Source organism: Aotus nancymaae, unplaced genomic scaffold (genome assembly GCF_030222135.1).
Source record: "Aotus nancymaae isolate 86718 unplaced genomic scaffold, 86718_ANA_hifiasm-v0.15.2.pri h1tg000083l, whole genome shotgun sequence".
Lineage (NCBI taxonomy): Eukaryota > Metazoa > Chordata > Mammalia > Primates > Aotidae > Aotus > Aotus nancymaae.
Genome location: NW_026988498.1, coordinates 4033891 through 4053321, shown reverse-complemented (window position 1 = coordinate 4053321; position 19431 = coordinate 4033891). Strand labels below are relative to the sequence as shown.

The following is a 19431-nucleotide window of genomic DNA, read 5'->3' as shown; positions in this document are numbered from 1 at the left end:
GAAGAAAAAAAAAAAAAAGATGTCATCTTGCTTGTTGCCCAGGCTGGAGTACAGTGGTATGATCACAGCTCCCTGCTGCCTCAAACTCCTGGGCTCAAGTGATCTTCCCATCTCAGTCTCCTGAGTAGCTGGGACTACAAGCACATGCCACCATGCCTGGCTAATTTTTCTTTTTCATTTTGTCGAGATGGGTTCTTGCTATGTTGCTCAGGCTATGTTGAACTCCTGGCCTCAAGCAATCCTGCCTCCCAATGTGGCGGGGTAACAGGTGTAAACCAATGTGTCTGGCCCTTTTTTTTTAAAATCATCAAGTAAATAGTGTGCTGTGCTGATGAAGCCAATGTTCGTTACATTTCCTCTGTTGTTCACTGATGCATCTGTGGAATCTTAAACAGTGGCTGGCACATAACTGGCACTCAATAGCTACTGAATGAATTATACAATCAAATGAATTTTTAAAACCTAAAAATATTTACAAAGAAGATCTAGATCATAAAAGTTTGGTTTTTGCTTGGTGGTTTTTTTTTTTTTTTTTTTTTTTTGAGACAGGGTCTCACTCTGTTGTCCAGGCTGGAGTGCGGCAGGGCGATCGTGGCTCACTGCAACCTTGACTTCCCAGGCTCAAGCCATCCTCCCACCTTAGTCTCCCGAGTAGCTGGGACTATCAGTGCACCACCACCATGCCCAGCCATTTATAGGTAAATTTAAATGGCTGGGCATGGTGGTGGTGTAGTGGTAGTCCTGGGTGCACCCAGGATTTATAGGTAAATTTTTATAGGATTTATAGGTAAATTTACAATTTACCTAAAAATTTTCAAATGTAATTAGAACAGCGATCAAGAGATTAAAAGTTGAATATAGTAAGATTTTTCTTTATAAAAGCAAGTTTTTCCTATGCCTACCCTTAGCAGAGCTTAAGGTCTCTACATCCTTAAAAATGTCTAGGAAAACTCCAGTTTCTGATTTTCAACAGTCTGAAGGATTTAACTGAAAACCTGAAATTTGATCACTTCAAACTCAGTATGCCTGAAATTAAATCACACTGTAAAATGAAAAAGAATCCAAATATTGCTAGAATTGGACACGTGTGGTAATGCATACGGAAACATCTGAAAGGATATTCAGCCAATGGCTAACAGTTCAAGGGGATAGAAGCTGCAGCAGAGGGAAGCCAGTGGTGGAAGCAGGAGACTGACTTCTAACTCCACATACTTCTGCAGTCTTTCATTTCCTTCTTGAGAACATTTCTTTCAGAAGAAACAAACACCATCAGTTTGTTTTTACTGACATTCTTTCTACAAGTATGGGTTACTTCTGTGATGTATAAAAGAGGAAAAAATAAAACGAATACTCTTCTTCTTACTGAATGTCAATATGCATTTCAACTCCTCTATTCCTATTAAAGTTATTATTACACTCTCAGTCTAAAAAATATAATCATCTTCGATTCCTCCATATGCTTTGCAGCCTCAAACCAAAATCTGGTATTTTTTCTAATCCTATCCTCTTTTTTTTTTGAGACAGAGTTTCACTCTTGTTGCTCAGGCTGGAGTACAATGGCATGATCTCGGCTCACCGAAACCTCTGCCTCCCAGGTTCAAGTGATTCTCTTGCATCAGCCACATGAATAGCTGGGATTACAAGCATGTGCCATAACACCTGGCTAATTTTTGTATTTTTAGTAGAGACGGGGTCTCACCATGTTGGTCAGGCTGGTCTCAAACTCCTGATCTCATGAACTGCCTGCCTCAGCCTCCCAAGTGCTGGGATTACAGGTGTGACCCACCATGCCCGGTCCCCCCACTTTGTTTTTTAACCATGATTTCAGATTTTTCCCTTTCTCTCTACTCTTACTGTCACTGTCTCAGTATAGTCTCAAGTTCTGCCCACTTCAATCTCTTGTACACATCACTGCCAATAGAATTTTCTTAAAATACCACTTTAATCATACTATGCCCCCTACTTAGACATATGCAATGTTTTCTACTACATGTTTTAATTCTTTTGTCTAGCTTTTAAGTCCCTCCATAACCTGATTTCACTCTGTTGAACATTTTTGTCAGGCATCCTTGGAATGAACTGCATATGGAGTTGATCGCCTTACTGGTATTTTTATTATGCTTAATGTCACCTGGACAGCTTAGTGTATGCTGTTCTCTAACCTGGAATACTTGATACCTTTACATAACCATACGTCATAGCTCAACTCAAATCTTATCTTTTCTGTGAAGTAATCCTACCCCAGAATCCATAGCCTACAAGCATCTGTCCTCTTACTCCTCTTACATTTACTTCCTGTACCATGCAAAAAATATTACGGTACTAGTGTTGAAGAGTCAGTCTGAAAGATTTAGCACCTGCTTTCAGTGCATGCACACGTGTTTAATACGTAACATGACACAGACAGAGACATCTGCCCTTGAATGCTTGGAGAAATTGTTACCTCAGGGCAATTCTTAAGTTCATTATTGTTGAATTAATGATAACTTCTAATACTTGCTTTAACTTGAGAACATTTCTTTCAGAAGAAACAAACACCATCAGTTTGTTTTTACTGACATTCTGGCACTTTGAACATACCTTATGGGCAGGGACTGCATCTTAGTAATTTTACGTCTCCAATGCCTAGCACAGGGGTTGGTCATAAGTGGTGCTCAGTAAGTGTTTGTTGAAACAACAGAAAGGACTTAAAGGAGTAGAATACAAAACTGCATAGTGGTAACCTGGAGCTACAGAATCGGATTTTAGAATAAGGCTGGTATAGAAAAACGAATCTAAAAATATCTAATAAGTATACCAAAATTAGCATTAAAAAAAAGTCACCAAATCATGATGGAGAATAATGAACTTGACAATCTCATTCTCACTGAAACCAAGAAACTGGCTATGGAAATTAGGTAATTAGGAACAAGGTTTACAATGAAGAGCTGCAATGACCCCTTGATGACTATGGAATACTTAGTCACATGGAGTGCCAGCTCCCTCCTGTATAAAAGGCGAGAAAGGTAACTATGTATTCAGGAGACATTTTGAATGTCTAAAGATACAGAACATCTGTCCTTATATAGAGAACATGGCAGCAAACATAATCTAAACTATGCCTAGCCTAGCCTATCAGTTAACAGTACACTCAAGGACCATTGCAGAGCAGGCCAGAGGAAAAAGAAACAAAAGCTAGGAGAGTAATCAGCTGGTGATGTACTTTCAGGATAAAAATGCATGCATATTACTTTGCAGTTCCAAATTTAGATGTATCAGTGAGCTAGGCATGGTGGTTCATGCTCATAATCCCAGGACTTTGAAACACTGAGGCAGGAGGATCACTTGAGCTGAGGAGTTTGACACCAGCCTGGGCAATATAACCAGACCACATCTCTACAAAAAATAAAAAAATTAGCTGGGCATGGTGGCATGTCTCTGTAGTCCCAGCTACTTGGAAGGCTGAGGCAGGAGGATCACTTGAGCCCTGAAGTTCGAGGCCATAGAGAGCTAAGATCGCACCACTGCACTCCATGCTGGGGGACAGAGTGAGATCCTGTCTCAAAAGAAGAAGAATAGAAGACTCAGTGAAATCAAGCACTCAAAACATACACATTTTTGGAACTCAAAATGTGAAGTCAATACGTGGCTATTATGGTAGTGGTTTATCAGTTCATTCATTTATTCAACAAATATTTCTCAGGTAGCTATTATATAATGGCCCCATAGGTTACAGAATACAAATATAATCAATTTTTCTCCTGAGGAAAGAGACATATACAGGTGATTACAAAACAAGATGACAAATAAGATAAAAGAAATATGCACAGAATTATGAAAGCAGATAACATGAGTTCCCTAGAGCAAGTGATAAGTACATCTCAAAATAAAAGCAGTACTACTGGTGGGCCGGGGCAAAGGACACTCTAGGTAAAAAACAGCATGCATGTAGAAATGGATAGCCTAAAACATTCTGGAAAAGGCAAGTAGCTCAGCATGGCTACAGATTAGCATGGCAGGCTGGCAAAAGATAAGCAAGATGCTAGCTCACAAAGGGAACTGTGTGCTGTAAGAGTTTAGATTTTTAGCCTGTAACCAATAGAATACAGTTAAAATATTTTTAAGAATAATAACAAAATCAGATTTGTGTTATGGACAGATTATTTTGGCAGCCCTGTGGAAGCGGGAACAAAACTTGGGGCCTAAGCAATACAACGTGTCTGTGGGTCTCAATTTTTCAGTCTAGGAACCACTTTAAAAAAAAACAAAGTATCCTATGAAACACTTCATTCAGTTCTCCAGCTTATCACCTTAAACATCATGACTTGAAACTTCAATGAGTGGTAGTTTCCTCTCCTCAACAAACACACATGCAATACTTCACATCAACAAGATAACGTGTAGCTTCTATTAAAATACCATTCCTTCCATTAAATTATTAAATACCACTAGCTATAGATATTACCAGACATTCACTTAAAACCCGTAAGTACTGTAGCCCAGATTACCTGGAGAATCTTGTGAACTGCCCACGGTCCCTCTATCCCACTTTGATAACCACTGACATCTCACTGGTAACTGAGACGTAAGTGAAAGTGCATCTGATCAGCGAAACTGACAAAGTCAGCCTTGGGAAAACAGAAAGTGGAGATGTTGTTCACGAAACGAACAAATACAGAAAGAAGAGGCAGTGTCCCTAACAGAGCAGAGCTGTCAACGAGTCTGTGTAGTTAGGAGCTCAGGAATGGCCAGTCTTGTAAGAAACGGCCGGTAGACGGAGCGCCTGTGACAACTAGTTGTAGTAGTTTGCGGGCAAGGGAGAAAAAGGACCGAGGTAAAAGAGGGTGTAAGGTACGCTGGGGGTGGATCTGCCCGCAGCAAACAGGAGACAATGAGAGAGATCCAGGCACATTTCAGAGCGGAGGAGCTGCAGGAGGGTGTGGAGCTGCGAGCGAAGACTCGGCTCCCGGGCTGGTGGCGGGAAGTTAGCGGATGAGGAAGAGGCACCCGAGGGATGACTAGAGTTTGCAGGGTCAGTGGAAGCCCAGGGACATGGGAGGCCGAGGAAACAGCAGATCTCGAGGCAGGGTGCGGGACGCACACCCCTGGGACGCGGAGGGGCAGGGAGAGCGGAGGTGTCACCCTTGACTTGCCGGGGCAGCCCTCCCGCACCCAGCCCGGTACTCACAGAGCTCAGAGTACCGATGGCAGCCCCGGCCCAGCTGCTGCAGATAGCGCTGCAGCACATCCGTGAGGAGGTGGCAGGCGCTGAGCTGCACCGAGTCCCAGCCCAGCGCCTGGCAGATCTGCGCCACCGAGACCCTCAACAACGACCTGGAGTAACTCTCGCACATCCCGCTGCGTGGACGCCACCGCAGCCCTTGCTGCCACTGCTCTCCAGCCCCGCCGCCAGACCTTAGCAGGGCCCCCGATTCATCCTCTAGGGCTTCGGCGGCGGGATAATGGTCCCACGGACCCCCGGCGACCACCTCAAAGCCCCAGCAGCACGGAGCGCGCCAGCCTGAGAGCCGCCATTTTGGACTCGCTCCGCCTCCCGCTGGACGGCCGCCGGAGCGAGGCAGCACGAGCCGAATGCCGAGCGCGCCGATGAGAAAGCTCCGCCCCGTGGGAGCGGAGCGACGCCTCGGGTTCGCCTCTGAGGTCTGGAAGCCGGCCGGAAGCGGGATTGCGGCGCGCAGATGAGTAGGCGCCGGGGGTGGTAGGTGCTGGGGAGCTTCCCAGGGGCGCTCACCTGGGGGGAGAGCGGGGACAAAAAACGCCCATGTTTTAGGGGCAAACGAGGGATCTGGGATACGACATTGACACGTTAGAGAGTTAGCATTAATAACGTTAGTCATGTTAGAGGGTTAAGTGCTAGAGAGAAGTTTGGGGCGTAGGAACTTAAGATGCTCGCCAAACGAAGGCATGCGCTGGTCTTACTTCTGCTAAAAATCTGTGCATTGAGCTGCTTGCCACTGCACAGATTAAATAAAGCCCAAGCTGTTCCGCATGCCCTTTAAATAAAGCTCTTCGCAGTAGGGCGGGGACTAGTAGGAGGCCTCTGTGCCAAATTAATGGGGCCCCCAAAAAAGTCATCAAGATCGATAATATTTTAATAGTTTTTTAAAAAATCCAAACCCATGCCATAAACTCCTGCCTCACTCATGTCATTCTAATCCCAGCCCTGGTTGCGATAAAACTTTTTTTTTTTTCAAACCAGGTGAGCTCCCTGTGGGCTGTCGTGTGCGATTTGCTCATCGCGGCTGTGGCCTGTAGGGGGATGGGGACCTTGGCTGCCTGCAGAGGTCAAACCAGAGCCTCAAACCCGTGTCGCAGGCTGAGTGTCCTGGGAACGGTTGCCTATCCCAGAGCCTTCTCCCAGCTCCAGCCAAATATTGCCAGAAATCGGGATTTGGGGATAAATACCTTGACTTAAATTCAGAATTGGGACTACATCTCAAAAACCAAACTGATCCCACCGCAAGTCTAGATTCAGCCTGCTGGTAGCTCGATTGTAGTGGCTGAACTATGCAGTTTCTTAAATATGCCTTTCTGTACCTATCACAGTGTATTTAGTATAAGAGTTTATGTGCTCCTCCAATAAATTGTGAGTTTATGAGTGGCTCTGTATTCCTCCTACAGGGACTATTCCAGAACTTCCAACATGATATTCAAATTTTTGAAAGTCTGGGAAACGCAACAGAAGTGAAATTATGGTTCTTCAGTTAAATGGCGAGCTGCAGAGAAGCAAGGTACTATATGGCAAGGTGCCTGTATTTACTCCATGGACACTCTGTCCCCAAGTTATCAGCAACATTTTGTTGCTAAATCTGTGAGACATTTTTCAGTCCTAGCCTTACTTGATTATTTTGTAGCCATTTGATAATGTTGAACACTACCATAATTTTGAAACTCTTTTGCGCCTTGGATTTCACAAATCTGTCTCTCTGCCGCCACCACCCTGGGTGTTTATTCCTCTTCATTTGCCTTTCTGTGTATAGGGGAGGGGATTTTATTTCCGAAAATTTCAAACCTACTATATATATATAAATATATATATATATATGTTTAGGTCTTGAAATATATATATGTTTTGTATATTATATACAAATATGTCTTGAAAAAATATATATTTATGTATATATTTTTATATGTTTTGTAGAGATAAGTTTTGTTTTGTTTTTTTCAAACAGAGTCTTGCTCTGTCACCCAGGCTGGAGTGCAGTGGCCCATTCCCGGCTCACTGCAATCTCCATCTCCCAGGTTCAAGCGATTCTCCTGCCTCAGCTTCCTGAATAGCTTGGGATTACAGGCATGCACCACCGTGCCCTGCTAATTTTTTTGTGTTTTCAATGGAGACAGGGTTTCACCATGTTGGCCAAGATAGGCTCAATCTCTTGACCTCATGATCCGCCCACCTCGGCTTCCCAAAGTGCTGGGATTACAGGTGTGAGCCACCACACCTGACATATATATATATATATATATATATATATTTTTTTTTTTTTTTTTTTTTTTTAAAGAAATTAGCCCCAGCTACTCAGGAGACTGAGGCCAGATGATCACTTGAGCCCAGGAGTTTGAGGCTACAGTGACCTACGATCAAGCCACTGCACTCCAGTCTGGGCAACGGTAAGACCTTGTCTCTACAAAAAGAAAAAAATGGTTATTGACTTAAAGAGTGCACAGCAGCCTAGGGAATCAGGCCCATCCTCAGAAGGTATTGCCTGTGTGCTGGCGCTTTCATTGTGCCTACAAAAGGCTGTTCCATTGCTCCGCCAAGCTGACAGCTTCTGAGTGGTGTGGGGTGTGATCTGACCAGTGGGTCTCATAGCCTTGTGCCCACTCCCACATCTTCTTTATTGTAAAATGGGTTCCTTAGGCTGACTTAGCCTGATATGGGAACCCAGTGGCTCAAACGAGAAAAGCAGGAAAGGGAAATCCATACCCAGAATACACATCTATTTCTTACCACAATGAATGTTTACCCTTGTTATCACATGGCCAAGTGTGACAAGTGTGAACTGTAGCTCACAGCCTCCGCCCAGCATCATGGGAGAGCATGGTACCACAAATTGCTAGCCTGGGAAAAGATAAAAACTCAAATTTTGGTTTCTACTGAATGCATGTTGCATTTGCATCATTGTAAAGTTGAAAATCGTAAATTAAAGCATAGTTAAGTTGGGGACTGTCTGTGTATGATGACACAGGGTGAGAGAATTAACATAGCTCTAGGGCAAGACCAAAATGTATACTGTTGTCTGCTCCAAGTGAATAGAAACTTTGTGATCCTTTCTGTTTGGGATGGAAAAAGACAGCTTTCACCAGCCAATGACCACATGCCATATGCCTGAGACAATGCTTATCTGTTCTAGTAAAGACACCACATCTGGCACAGCATCTGCATCCAGGGTTACTACTCAGCTAAGTTTACAACAGTTCGTTCCCACCCTTCAAGATGCATCGCATATTTGCAGCAGCCAGATTGTCAGATGAAATGAAAATATAGTGACCCACTGCCCCCAGCACCCTTTAGGTCATGATTTCTGCCCCCCTCCCTAGCTGCAGGGTTAGTTTCAAAGTCATGTCCTCAGCCCTCCCATGCCCAAAGTTCTTACCCACAGGCCAAAGCACCAGCATGGGGGTTATGCCAATATCCCTGTATATCTGTTCCAGTGACACATTCAGGAATCAGGAAATTGGCCACTGAGTGGGTCCAAGTGTGAGCTGAGTCTGAGTCAAGACTCCAGGTGTCACTTGGCTTCAATTGCCCCCACTCTGACAGGGGACTCTCGATGACTCTGCATCTCCTGGTTTCATTCTCAGCTTCCTCAAAATGTGTGGGTTTTCCCTTTCCCTAGTGGACAGTTACCTGAGTAATGGCTGTAGGTTCTCTTGCAAAAGTGTGGGAGAATTATTGCCTTTGCTGTTTGGTGCTGCAGCATTCTTCTTCCTGAAGACTCAGCCAGCCTCTTCTTCAGTCAATAGGGTTTCAGTCTGAAAACTGGCTTGGATCCAGGAACCGGGCATGGAATCATGACTGGTTATGAAGGTATCTGCCCTCAGCCCCCTCAGCCATCCTTGAATTATTCTGATGAACCAGATTGAGTAGCCCACGTGTTGGTATTCATCCATTTCGCCCAGGGACCCCTCTTCTACAAACCATCCCCGTAACTCACCAGGTAAGCCCACACCCCACTGATTGCTCTCACACATAATTGCATTCACTTGGTTTCTGACTGCTAAGCAGTTAAGTATTGCCACCTGGTTTCTATGATTTTGGGGTCCTGTGTTCTTTGTATTTCTGAAATATCTGATACATTCAGACGTTGTCCCAGCTTGCTTCCACTGTTATACCACCCTGTTCATCCCTGGTGGAAGTTTTAAGACTTGAGCATTCAGGAACTGCTACCTTGTGTCAGGTGGTGCCTCTGCGCTTCAACCACCACCTGTACTGAAGTCCTCACTGCCAGCCAGTGGGGGAATCCAGCTCCCAAATTCCATCTTTGCATCTTCTCTGTCAGACCCCTCCAGCACCAACTGTCCCAAGTTGGACTCCCCAGGAGACTGTCTCTGAGATGAAGATTAACCTCAGAGGGGTGCTCTTGGAGTCTCCACCCGGCAGAGAGGAGAGGAGGGCAGGGCAGGAAGCAGGACTAGGGAAGGGCAATGTGGAGAAGGGAGGGGGTGGGGGAGGGGAAAGGGTGGGGGAAGGTTGAGAAGGAAAGGTGGAAGGGAGAGGAAGGGGATGGGAAAGGGGAGAGAGCAGAATTGGGATAGGGAGACATTAGGCTGCAGCTCATACTTAAGAAAGGCCTCAGTCAACCCCACAGAGGCTGGAATGGCCCTTGCAGTGTCCTGAGCTATGCAAGAGTCTTTAAACTCATACTGATAAGGTACTGGTTGTGTGCTGCTTCGGGAGAGGGCCATGACCTTGAGCAAGGTGACTCCAGCTGGACAATTCCAAGGAGGGTTGGCAGCTGGGGGCTGTGTGCTTCCACCATTCCCAGTGGAAGGTCCTTCTGAAGGGGAGTTGGATGGTACATCACAGCTGCCACCTCCCCATAATGCCGTGATCACACTCAGCAAACTAAGATTGACACAATAATATCCCACAAAATGAAGTGCGTGTTCAAATTTTCCCATCGTCCCCAAATGCCTTTTATGGCTTAAAAAATTTTTCTTGGCCGGGCACGGTGGCTCATGCCTGGCTCACTTTGGGAGGCCGAGGCGGGTGAATCACCTGAGGTCAGGAGTTCGAGACCAGCCTGACCAATATGGTGAAATCCCGTCTCTATATTATATAAATAAAAAATAATAAAAATTTTCTTTTCTCTCTTTCTTTCTGCTTAAAAAATTTTTTTTATCTCTTTCTCTTTTCTTTCTTACCCAGGCTGGAGTGCAGTGGCAAGATCTCAGCTCGCTGCAACCTCCGCCTCCTGGGTTCCAGCGATTCTCCTGCCTCAGCCTCCTGAGTAGCTGGGATTACAGGCATGCACCACCATGCCTGGCTATTTTTATACTTTAATAGAGACGGGGCTTCACCATGTTGGCCAGGCTTATCTTAAACTCCTGACCTCAGGCGATCCACCTGCCTCGGCCTCCCAAAGTGCTGGGATTACAGGCATGACACTCCGTGCCCAGCCTAGCTTTTAAAAATTTTTAATCCAGGATTGAATCAAGAAGCACTCATTGCATATGGCTGTCATGTTTCTCTTTAGTCTCTCTTAATTCGATCAATCCACTGGTTGTGTTTCTGTTTTTGTTTGTTATTGTTGTTCTTTAGTCATTTATAACACATTTTTACAAAGTTCAGGAAAAATGTCTTACAGTATTTGTTTTCTCCTTTGATTAGGTCAGAAGAAAACCTTTTTGGCAAGAATATTCCTACTCAGGTGATCTGTACTTCCAGCTGTATTATTGTATCAGGTAATCACATTGTCAGGTTGTCCTGTTGTTGGTGACAAAGTTTGATCACTTGTAAACATGGCATCTGCTAGATCTTTCCATCAGAATGTCACCTTTTCTTGCTTTGAAATTAATAAGCAATCCATAACGTAATCCTTTTTTTTTTTTTTTTTTGAGATAGGGTCTCACTCTGTCACTGAGGCTGGAGTGCAGTGGTGCAGTCTCGGTTCTCTGAAACCTCTTCCTCCTGGGATCAAGTAATTCTCTTGTATCAGCCTCCCAAGTAGCTGGGACTACAGGTGCACACCACCATATCCAGCTGACTTTTTTTTTTTTAAGTAGAGACAGGGTTTCACCAGATTGGCCAGGCTGGTCTTGAACTCCCGATCTCAAGTGATCTGCCCTCCTTGGCCTTCCAAAGTGTTGGAATTACAGGCTTGAGCCACCACACCTGGCCTATAAGGTAATACTTTGAGACTATCCGAAAAACCTACTTCTCCACAACTTTCCACCTTGGTGATTTTATTGGCATCCATTTCTGCTCTCTTAATGCATGAATACATTGGTGGTTACAAAGTGGTGGTTTTTCTAATCTCGTCAGGTGTTCTACATTTATTAGCAGGCATTCTTCTGTAATGGAGCGCTCCCCCACCTTCTTTAGTACTGCACTGTGGTCAGGGATTCTTTTTTTTTTTGTTCTGAGATGGAGTTTTGCTCTTGTTGCCCAGGCTAGAGTGCAATAGTGCAATCTCGGGTCACCACAACCTCCACCTCCCAGGTTCAAGTGATTCTCCTGCCTCAGCCTCCCGAGTAGCTAGGATTATAGGCATGCGTCACCATGCCCAGCTAATTTTGTATTTTTAGTAGAGATGGGGTTTCTCCATGTTGGTCAGGCTGGCCTCGAACTCTTGACCTCAGGTGATCCACCCACCTCAGCCTCCCAAAGTGCTGGGATTACAGGCGTGAGCCACCATGCCCAGCCAAGGATTCTTTTCTTTATTTGGTGTGTTATGATCCATTACCTTCATGATTCTCTTGCTGCTTAAATTGTCCCGTATTTGACCAGTGGGAGCCCTTTTGAGCCGGCCACTGTATTCTTGTACTGTGTCACCGTCATTCATGGAGGACTTGCTACTGGGTGTCAGATTTTCCAGGCTCCGCTGGTGCTTCCCTTGCTCTAAGCTTGGAAGTAGCCATCTCTCTGAGGGGCCTGGTTCTTCCTAGAGAGGAATATTGTTTAGAACCAAGATGTGTGCTAGCTGACCTTCATTACTACAGGGAAACTGTTGCTTCAGGGGCCTTGTGAAAACAACTAAAAAATATGTGTACTTTTAAAGTGCAAAGTACACACTTATGCTTCCGATTCAAATCTAAAATCACATAACCCTTTCCTCCTCCCGTGTCATATTTGTATATCCTGTCTCTCCCAAAGTGAGAAACCTGGCTTCAATATCAAAAATTTGACTTATCCTCTAATGTCTTTGCCTGTTTTTTATTATTATTATTATTTTTGAGACGGAGTCTTGCTCTGTCACCCAAGCTGGAGTGAAATGGTATGATCTCAGCTCGTTGCAACCTCTGCCTCCTGGGTTAAAGCAGTTTTCCTGCCTCAGCCTCCCAAGTAGCTGGATTACAGGCATCCACCACCACACCCAGTCATAGTTCATTACAGCCTCAACCTCCCAGGTTCAAGCAATCCTCCCACCTCAGGCTCCTGAGTAGCTGGGACTACAGGCACACACTACCATGCCTGGCTGATTTTTTATTTTTTGTAAAGAGGGGTTTTTGCTGTGTTGCCTAGGCTGGTCTCAAACTCCTGGGCTCAAGCGATTTGCCAGCCTCAGCCTCCCCAAGTGCTGGGATTACAGGCATGAGCCACCATGCCTGGCAGCCTTTGCCTGCTTTTACAGTGTTTGTTCTTTTCATAGGATTCACCTCAGTGGTTTTCATCATTAACTGTGTAAAGATGACTCCTTAATAAAACACTTTATCTCAGATTTTTCCCGAGTGCCATACTAGTGTAGCTAACTGCATCTAATAACTAATGTCTGCTTGGATGTCCCATTATAACTCAAACGTAATTAATGTTTGAGCAATGTCCACAACTAAAATCATTCAATTCTTTGCTGTATACTTTGGAGGGGGGTGCTGGATCTGTGTTCGTCTCATTCACTAAAACCTCCAATATATAGCATAGTATGTAGTGGGTAGTCAGATTTCAATAATGCCTTTAGAACAATTCATCTTGCAAAGATATATGGAGGGGATTAGAGCACAACTCTGTGAATGGAAGAAAAAGCACTGCGTGGTGCAGTCTAGAAGGGTGGATTTCATGGCATGTGGATGATACCTCAGTAAAGCTACTGTTTTAAGAGAGTGATGAGAAGTGAACAGTAGAGGCCAGGAGTCAGGAACTTGTTCAAGAGTAGCAGGAGCAGAAATGGACAGCCGCTGCTTCCTTATGAGCGGAGTCCGCACACAGCTTAGCGGGACACCAAGATCTGTAGAATGAAATGTCTTCCTGGGATCAAAGCTCCGACTCATCCAAGAGGCCTGATTCTTACCATTCTGTCTTGGTGAACGAGGAAACAGACCAAGAGCAGTGTGGCAAAGGCGAGTACTGGGGTGTGGCGGTCAGTGCTGACAAGGGTTACAGTTGAGGACCAGTGAGCCCCACCTTCAGCCAAATGCAGCACTTTTTATTCAGTTGGTGCCAGTAGGAGCCCAGTGACTGCACAGTTTTTTTGTTTGTTTGGTTTTTTTTTTGAGACTGAGTCTCACTCTGTCACCCAGGCTGGAGTGCAGTGGCACAATCTCGTCTCACTGCAACCTCTGCCTCCCGAGTTCAGGCGATTCTCCTGCTTCAGCCTCCTGAATACCTGGGATTACAGGCACATGCCACCACGCCTGGCTAATTTTTTATATTTTTAGTAGAGACAGCGTTTCACCATATTGGCCAGGCTGGTCATGAACTCCTGACTTGAAGTGATCCACTTGCCTTGGCCTCCCAAAGTGCTGGGATTACAGGCGTGAGCCACTGTGCTTGGCCATGACTACACAGTTCTTAAGCTTCATTTAGAGAGTTTTAAATAATGATAATACAATTTCTGAAAGCTTCAAATATTCCATAATCAGCACACAGAGAAACAGTTTCCTAAAAGGCATGTTCCAGACAACATTTTTAATGATGGAAGCTCAATCCTAGAATATGAAAATTAACAGACCTAGCCCTTTAGGTACTGTGTAGGTGTTTCCAGCAAATAGCTCACGCCTATAATCCCAGCACTTCAGGAGGCCAAAGTGGACGGATCACTTGAAGCCAGGAGTTCGAGACCAGCTTGGACAACATGGCGAAACCGTCTCTACTAAAAATATAAAAATTAGCCAGGCATGGCAGTGCACACCTGTAGTCCCACTTACTTGGGAGGCCGAGGTGGGAGGATGGCTTGAGCCCAGGAGGTGGAGGTCGCAGTGAGCCAAGATCCTGCCACTGTACTCCAAGCTGGGCGATAGAGCCAGACTCCGTCTCAAAAAAAAAATAAAAGGATAGCAGTTTGAATTATGTAGTAAACCTTACCAGTAGACACTTTTCACTGTAATTGCACTGTGTTATGCCACTTAGCAAAAGGAGAGGACAGAAGTTGGGGGAAAATTTCAAGCTTACTCTTTGATTCCTTCCTACATGTCTGAACCATAGCATGGCACACTCACCTTTCCAGATTTATCTTGCCTTTCTCGTTCTCTGTATCAGCAGTTCTCAGAATGTGCATTTGAACAGATTTTGGACTTTGCTTGTTCTGCTTCCTTGGCCTGAAAGCCTTCCTCCCCACCAGTTAGCTCTAGTAGTTTAATCTCTACTGTTGATCACTGGTCCTTGAGGACTGTTTAGACCTTCCTCCAGGCTGGACGGCCTTCTCAGTCCCTTATTCTGTTCCCAAATTGAGTCAGTGTCCCTCCTGTGGCTCACCAATTGTAACTTACCACATTCTGTCACTTGCTTGTGTTCCCTCGACTGTAAGCTTCTGCAAGGAAGTGTTTCATTATCATTGTATCTTCAGAGAGTAAGAGTGCCAGTATACAGAAAAGCATCATTAAATGCTGTATTGAGCTGGTGATCACTTTTACATAGAGCAGACATTAGAATATAGCACTTACTCCAAGTCAGATTCTAAATATTTTAAAATATTACCTCATTTAATCCTAACGACCTTTTAATCTCTGTCTTCTAGATGATAAAACTGAAAGATTAAGTAACTTGCGCAAGGTCACAGCTGGTAAGGGCTGAGCTAGTATTCCAGTTCAGACACAGATTTTTTTCTTATGTTAACTGACTTCAGATTCCCGCTTTTCCTCCTTCCATGGTGTCTAGGACACTCAATTCACCCTCACAGATGGGTTCTGCTGTGCTGGAAACTGGAGGTGGGCCAAGCCAAGCTTAGAAGCAAAATTCAAAACAGGCTGGGCACAGTGGCTCACACCTGCAATTCCGGCACTTTGGGAGGCTAAGGAGGATCACTTGAGCCCAGGAGTTCAAGACCAACCTGGGCAAAATAGCAAGACTCCATCTCTTAAAAAAAAAATTAGCTAGGTATAGTGGTACGTGCATTCCTGTGCACACATACACACCCACCCACCCACCCAGCCAGACAAAAGCCCTCAGAGCCAGTGGTTGGTTCCTTGCCAACATTCCCAAAAGGTTTCTAGTACTGGTTCACACGACACCTCCACCTGATTCCTCAGTTGTGAGCTATTTCTTTCTCATAGCTTCAGCCACCAACCCCTTCAGAAGTGGCTCCTGAAAACTTTCAGGGGAGTTAGAAAATGACCCCAAAGCTCTGCTCAGTTCATTAATCACCTTTCTATTCATTGCTATGAATATAGTTGTAAAGATTTAAAGAATTCATTCTAAATACATGCATTCATTTACCTGTTAAGTCAAGAGGAACTTGAGAATGGGTTTTACAGTTTATAATTTTATATATTTTAGAATTTATATATTGCTTTTGTAATTAAAGAAAACCCTAAGTTCCTGATTTTAAACAAACAGGGAAAAGTCTGATATTTTGGCATGGCCAACTTGGAGTGTGGAATCAACTCAGGCACCTAATCCTAACTGTTATCTAAATGTATCATATTTTTCTGTGTTTGGAAAAGATGTTTTAAATCATTTATTTAGAGTAATTATATGCTTAGAATTTTGTATCCAGAATTCTAAGCAAATGCTTCCAGTGGCCTTTTTTTTTTTGAGATGGAGTCTGCTTTGGTCGTCCAGGCTAGAGTGCAGTGGTGTAATCTCAGCTCACTGCAACCTCCATCTCCCGTGTTCAAGCAATTCTTATGCCTCAGCCTCCTGAGTAGCTGGGGTTACAGGTGTGTGCCACCAGGCCTGGCTAATTTTTGTTTTTTTGTTGGCCTCAAATTCCTGACTTCAAGTGATCCACCTGCATTTGTCTCCCGAAGTGCTGGGATTACAGGCATGAGCCTTCGTGCCCAGCCTCATTGACGGTTCTTTAAGGCTGTAGTAGGGCATAGCACCGGGCTGAGGTTGTAGCCTGCAGCCCCTTCCCTCTACCTTATCCCCACAGAGGCTAGACGTTTAAAGGTCAGTGGAGCAGTATCACATCAAAAAAGCCTCTTAAATTATCTTCTACTAAAAAATTTTAATAGTAGCATATTATTATTTTTAAATGTTTTAGTATCATCCCATTTCAAAAACTGTATCTATTGTTCTTACATAAGAAAAATTGTTCTTACATAAGAAAAACAATGATTTTCTTATTTAAGTTGTTTATTGTAAGATAATTTACAAATATCTTGCTGTCTTCGGTAATTCAAACAACGGAGAAACAGTTTTTTCTGACAAAGACAGCAGCAGTAAGCTAAAAACAAAATCAGCTGGCTGAACTTTCCTTCTTTACCTGGAAAACAAAGTACAGAACCAATAAAAAAATCAAACAGTATTTTTTGGGAAAATAATAATGTCAAGAGAAATATAAATACATACTTAAGTGGAGTACAGAGAACTGAATTTACATATTAAAGTGTTACTCTATACCAGTGATTCTCAAATTTTGGTCTGAGGAACTTTTCTTGGGGTTCCTGAGGGCAAAACTATTTTCATAATAATGTTATTTTGCCTGTTTTATTCTCATTCTCGAGTATACAGTGGAGTTTTCCAGAGGCCACGTGATCCAGACATCACAACAAAATGAGTAGACAGATGAAAATCTAGCTGGCTCTGCTAAATCAATCAGGCATTAAGGGTTCCTGAGACCATAAAGTTTGAGAACCACCACTCTTCACCAACCTATGTATAATATCTCAAAATAATGTTAATGTCTATCCTCAAAGTTGATTTCCTTATATCCACATTTTGTATGATCAACACACTCACTACAAAAAAAGTCCACTAGCATTGCCCAGGTGCTCCCATGAGTTGGCTGCTACTATAAAGTAGCCCATCCACCTAAATCTCTCAGAGGACACTTCTAGGATTACTAAATTAGCTTCACTTATATCTGAATAGGTTTCTTTTCTGAACAGATATGGGAAGAAAGTGTAAACTTTACCTCTTGTCTGAGGATGGAACTTGATTTTCATTAATCCCTGGTTATTGTATTAGAAGAAAAAGACAAGCACAAAAGAAGCAGGTCAAGAAGCAATCCATGCTAGTTAATCACATATGCTTTCCAATGAAAATAAGTCAGTTTTTAAAGTTGATACCTTGAATGTATCATGCAAAAATACCACAAGATTCCTTTAAAACAGATTCAATGACTGTTACACAACATAGATTTCATTCCAGGTTAGAAGCAATAAAAACATGTTCATGCAAGTAGGCAAGACTATGAACACATAATTTAAATGACAGTTTTTCTATAAATTAACACAATATATTTAGAGGTTTTTTTTTTTTTTTTTTTTTTGAGATGGAGTCTCGTCCTGTTGCCCAGGCTGGAGTGCAGTGGCACGATCTCGGCTCACTGCAGCCTCCTCCCAGGCTCAGGTAATTCTCCTTCCTCAGCCTCCCGAGTATCTGGGATTACAGATACCTGCCACCACGGCCAGCTAATTTGAGAGACAGAGTTTCGCCACTGGCCAGGCTGTTCTGGAACTCCTGTCCTCAGGTGATCTGCCTGCCTCAGCCTTCCAAAGTGCTGGGATTACAGGCGTGAGCCACTGTGCCCGGCCACATTTAGAGTTTTTAGGCTGCCAACTAACACTTGGTACCTCAAATTCTACAGTTTATTCATGCTCTTAAATTTTATTACTAAATAGCCAGATATGTTTGTTTTGTTTTTTGATCTGTTTCTTTTCCAAATGTTTAAGTATTATTAGTCTTGATTCATAATAACCGATAGATTACCAAGCATGCAGGTCCATTCACAAGCAATCCAAACTTGGCACTGCATAGCTAATTTTTTATAGGGATTTAGACTACCTTTCTGGAAAGCAAAAACTTAATTCTCCATTCCTAATTATATGGATTCCTTTTTCTACATTCTTGGTTTTGTGCAGTGGCATGATCATAGCTCACTGTAGCCTCAAACTCCCAGCTCAAGCAACCCTCCTGCCTTAGTTTCCTGAGTAGCTAGGACAATAGGCACATGCCACCACCCCTGCCTAGTTTTTTCATTTTTGTAGAGATAGGGTCTTGCTATGCGCTCAGGCTTGTCTTGGAACTCCTAGGCTCAAGCAATTCACTCATCTCGGTCTCCCAAAATGCTAGGATTACAAGTGTGAGCCACGGCACTCAGCTGATTTTGCTACTTTTAAGTCATAGTTCCTACATTCCTAATGAAGAAATAGACTGGTCCTCAATTTTGCAGAAGTTGTATCATCACAGGTGATACCTAACATTCCTTTTTCAGGAGCAAAAAACCCCTTGGGTTCTCTGGATCTCACACAGCCCACGAACCTTCAGAATGCGGTTCCTTCCCCTAGGCTTTCTCACACTTAAGATCCAAGAAGAAATCAACCTGGCTTTAACATTGGGTAGATGGCAAGAAGGATAATGGCTAATAAAAGGTTTTAGTCCTTGTATTAGTCCCCATGTTACAGATGACAAAGCTGAGTAAGAGAGAGAGTATCCTAACCGAGTTCATCAAGCTAGATACCATGAGACTGTATTCTGTGATGCTAATAGAACACTGGTGACCAGGCTGTGAATGGGTTAGTCCTAACAAAGCTGTGCTTAGAAAGTAAAATAAGAGAAGAATGCTTGGGATAGCAAGGCTGATGGATCTAACTACCAGCTTACACAACAGTCTCTGTTGGCTCAATCAGTTCTATCTGTGTCTCTCTGGCATTCTGCCCAGTTTCTACCCTTGAAAGATGACACTTAAGGAACTCTTTAAATAGTGAACTTTTCCCTGACTCTTAAACATGGGCCCACATTTCCATACACCCAATAAAATGTATATGTCCCTCTTCTGAACTTCCAGTTCTTAATACACATGGGATTTCATTCACTCATTCAACATTCACCAAGGAGGTATGTACCAGGCGATGGGGACACAAAAGTGAATAAGATATGGTCCCATT

At 43.6% G+C, this 19431-nt stretch overlaps 2 protein-coding genes and 1 long non-coding RNA gene across 5 annotated transcripts in view; 1 reads left to right on the top strand and 2 right to left on the bottom strand.

Moving 5' to 3' along the window:
* TAF3 (TATA-box binding protein associated factor 3) overlaps window positions 1-5522 on the bottom strand; it is a 195756-nt gene extending 190234 nt beyond the window's left edge. The window contains exon 1 of the mRNA XM_012443369.2: window positions 5168-5522. Within this exon, the coding sequence (XP_012298792.1) occupies window positions 5168-5333 (166 nt within the window). The 5' untranslated portion in view covers window positions 5334-5522. The remainder of the gene's footprint in view (window positions 1-5167) is intronic.
* A 122-nt stretch (window positions 5523-5644) lies between these two features.
* Window positions 5645-19431, top strand: part of LOC105710880 (uncharacterized) — a 19345-nt gene continuing 5558 nt past the window's right edge. The window contains exons 1-4 of one of the 2 annotated variants that reach the window (XR_001105904.2): window positions 5645-5698; window positions 6622-6731; window positions 8961-9161; window positions 10835-10908. This is a non-coding gene — a long non-coding RNA (uncharacterized LOC105710880). Of the gene's footprint in view, window positions 5699-6621; window positions 6732-8960; window positions 9162-10834; window positions 15495-19431 lie in introns of those variants that run through there. The other variant, XR_001105903.2, reaches the window with a different exon arrangement.
* ATP5F1C (ATP synthase F1 subunit gamma) overlaps window positions 16658-19431 on the bottom strand; it is a 19137-nt gene continuing 16363 nt past the window's right edge. The window contains exons 9-10 of one of the 2 annotated variants that reach the window (XM_012443367.2): window positions 17457-17493; window positions 16658-16805 (exon numbers count right to left, since the gene is read on the bottom strand). In XM_012443367.2, the coding sequence (XP_012298790.1) occupies window positions 17487-17493 (7 nt within the window). In that variant the 3' untranslated portion in view covers window positions 16658-16805; window positions 17457-17486. The remainder of the gene's footprint in view (window positions 16806-17456; window positions 17494-19431) is intronic. The other variant, XM_012443368.3, reaches the window with a different exon arrangement.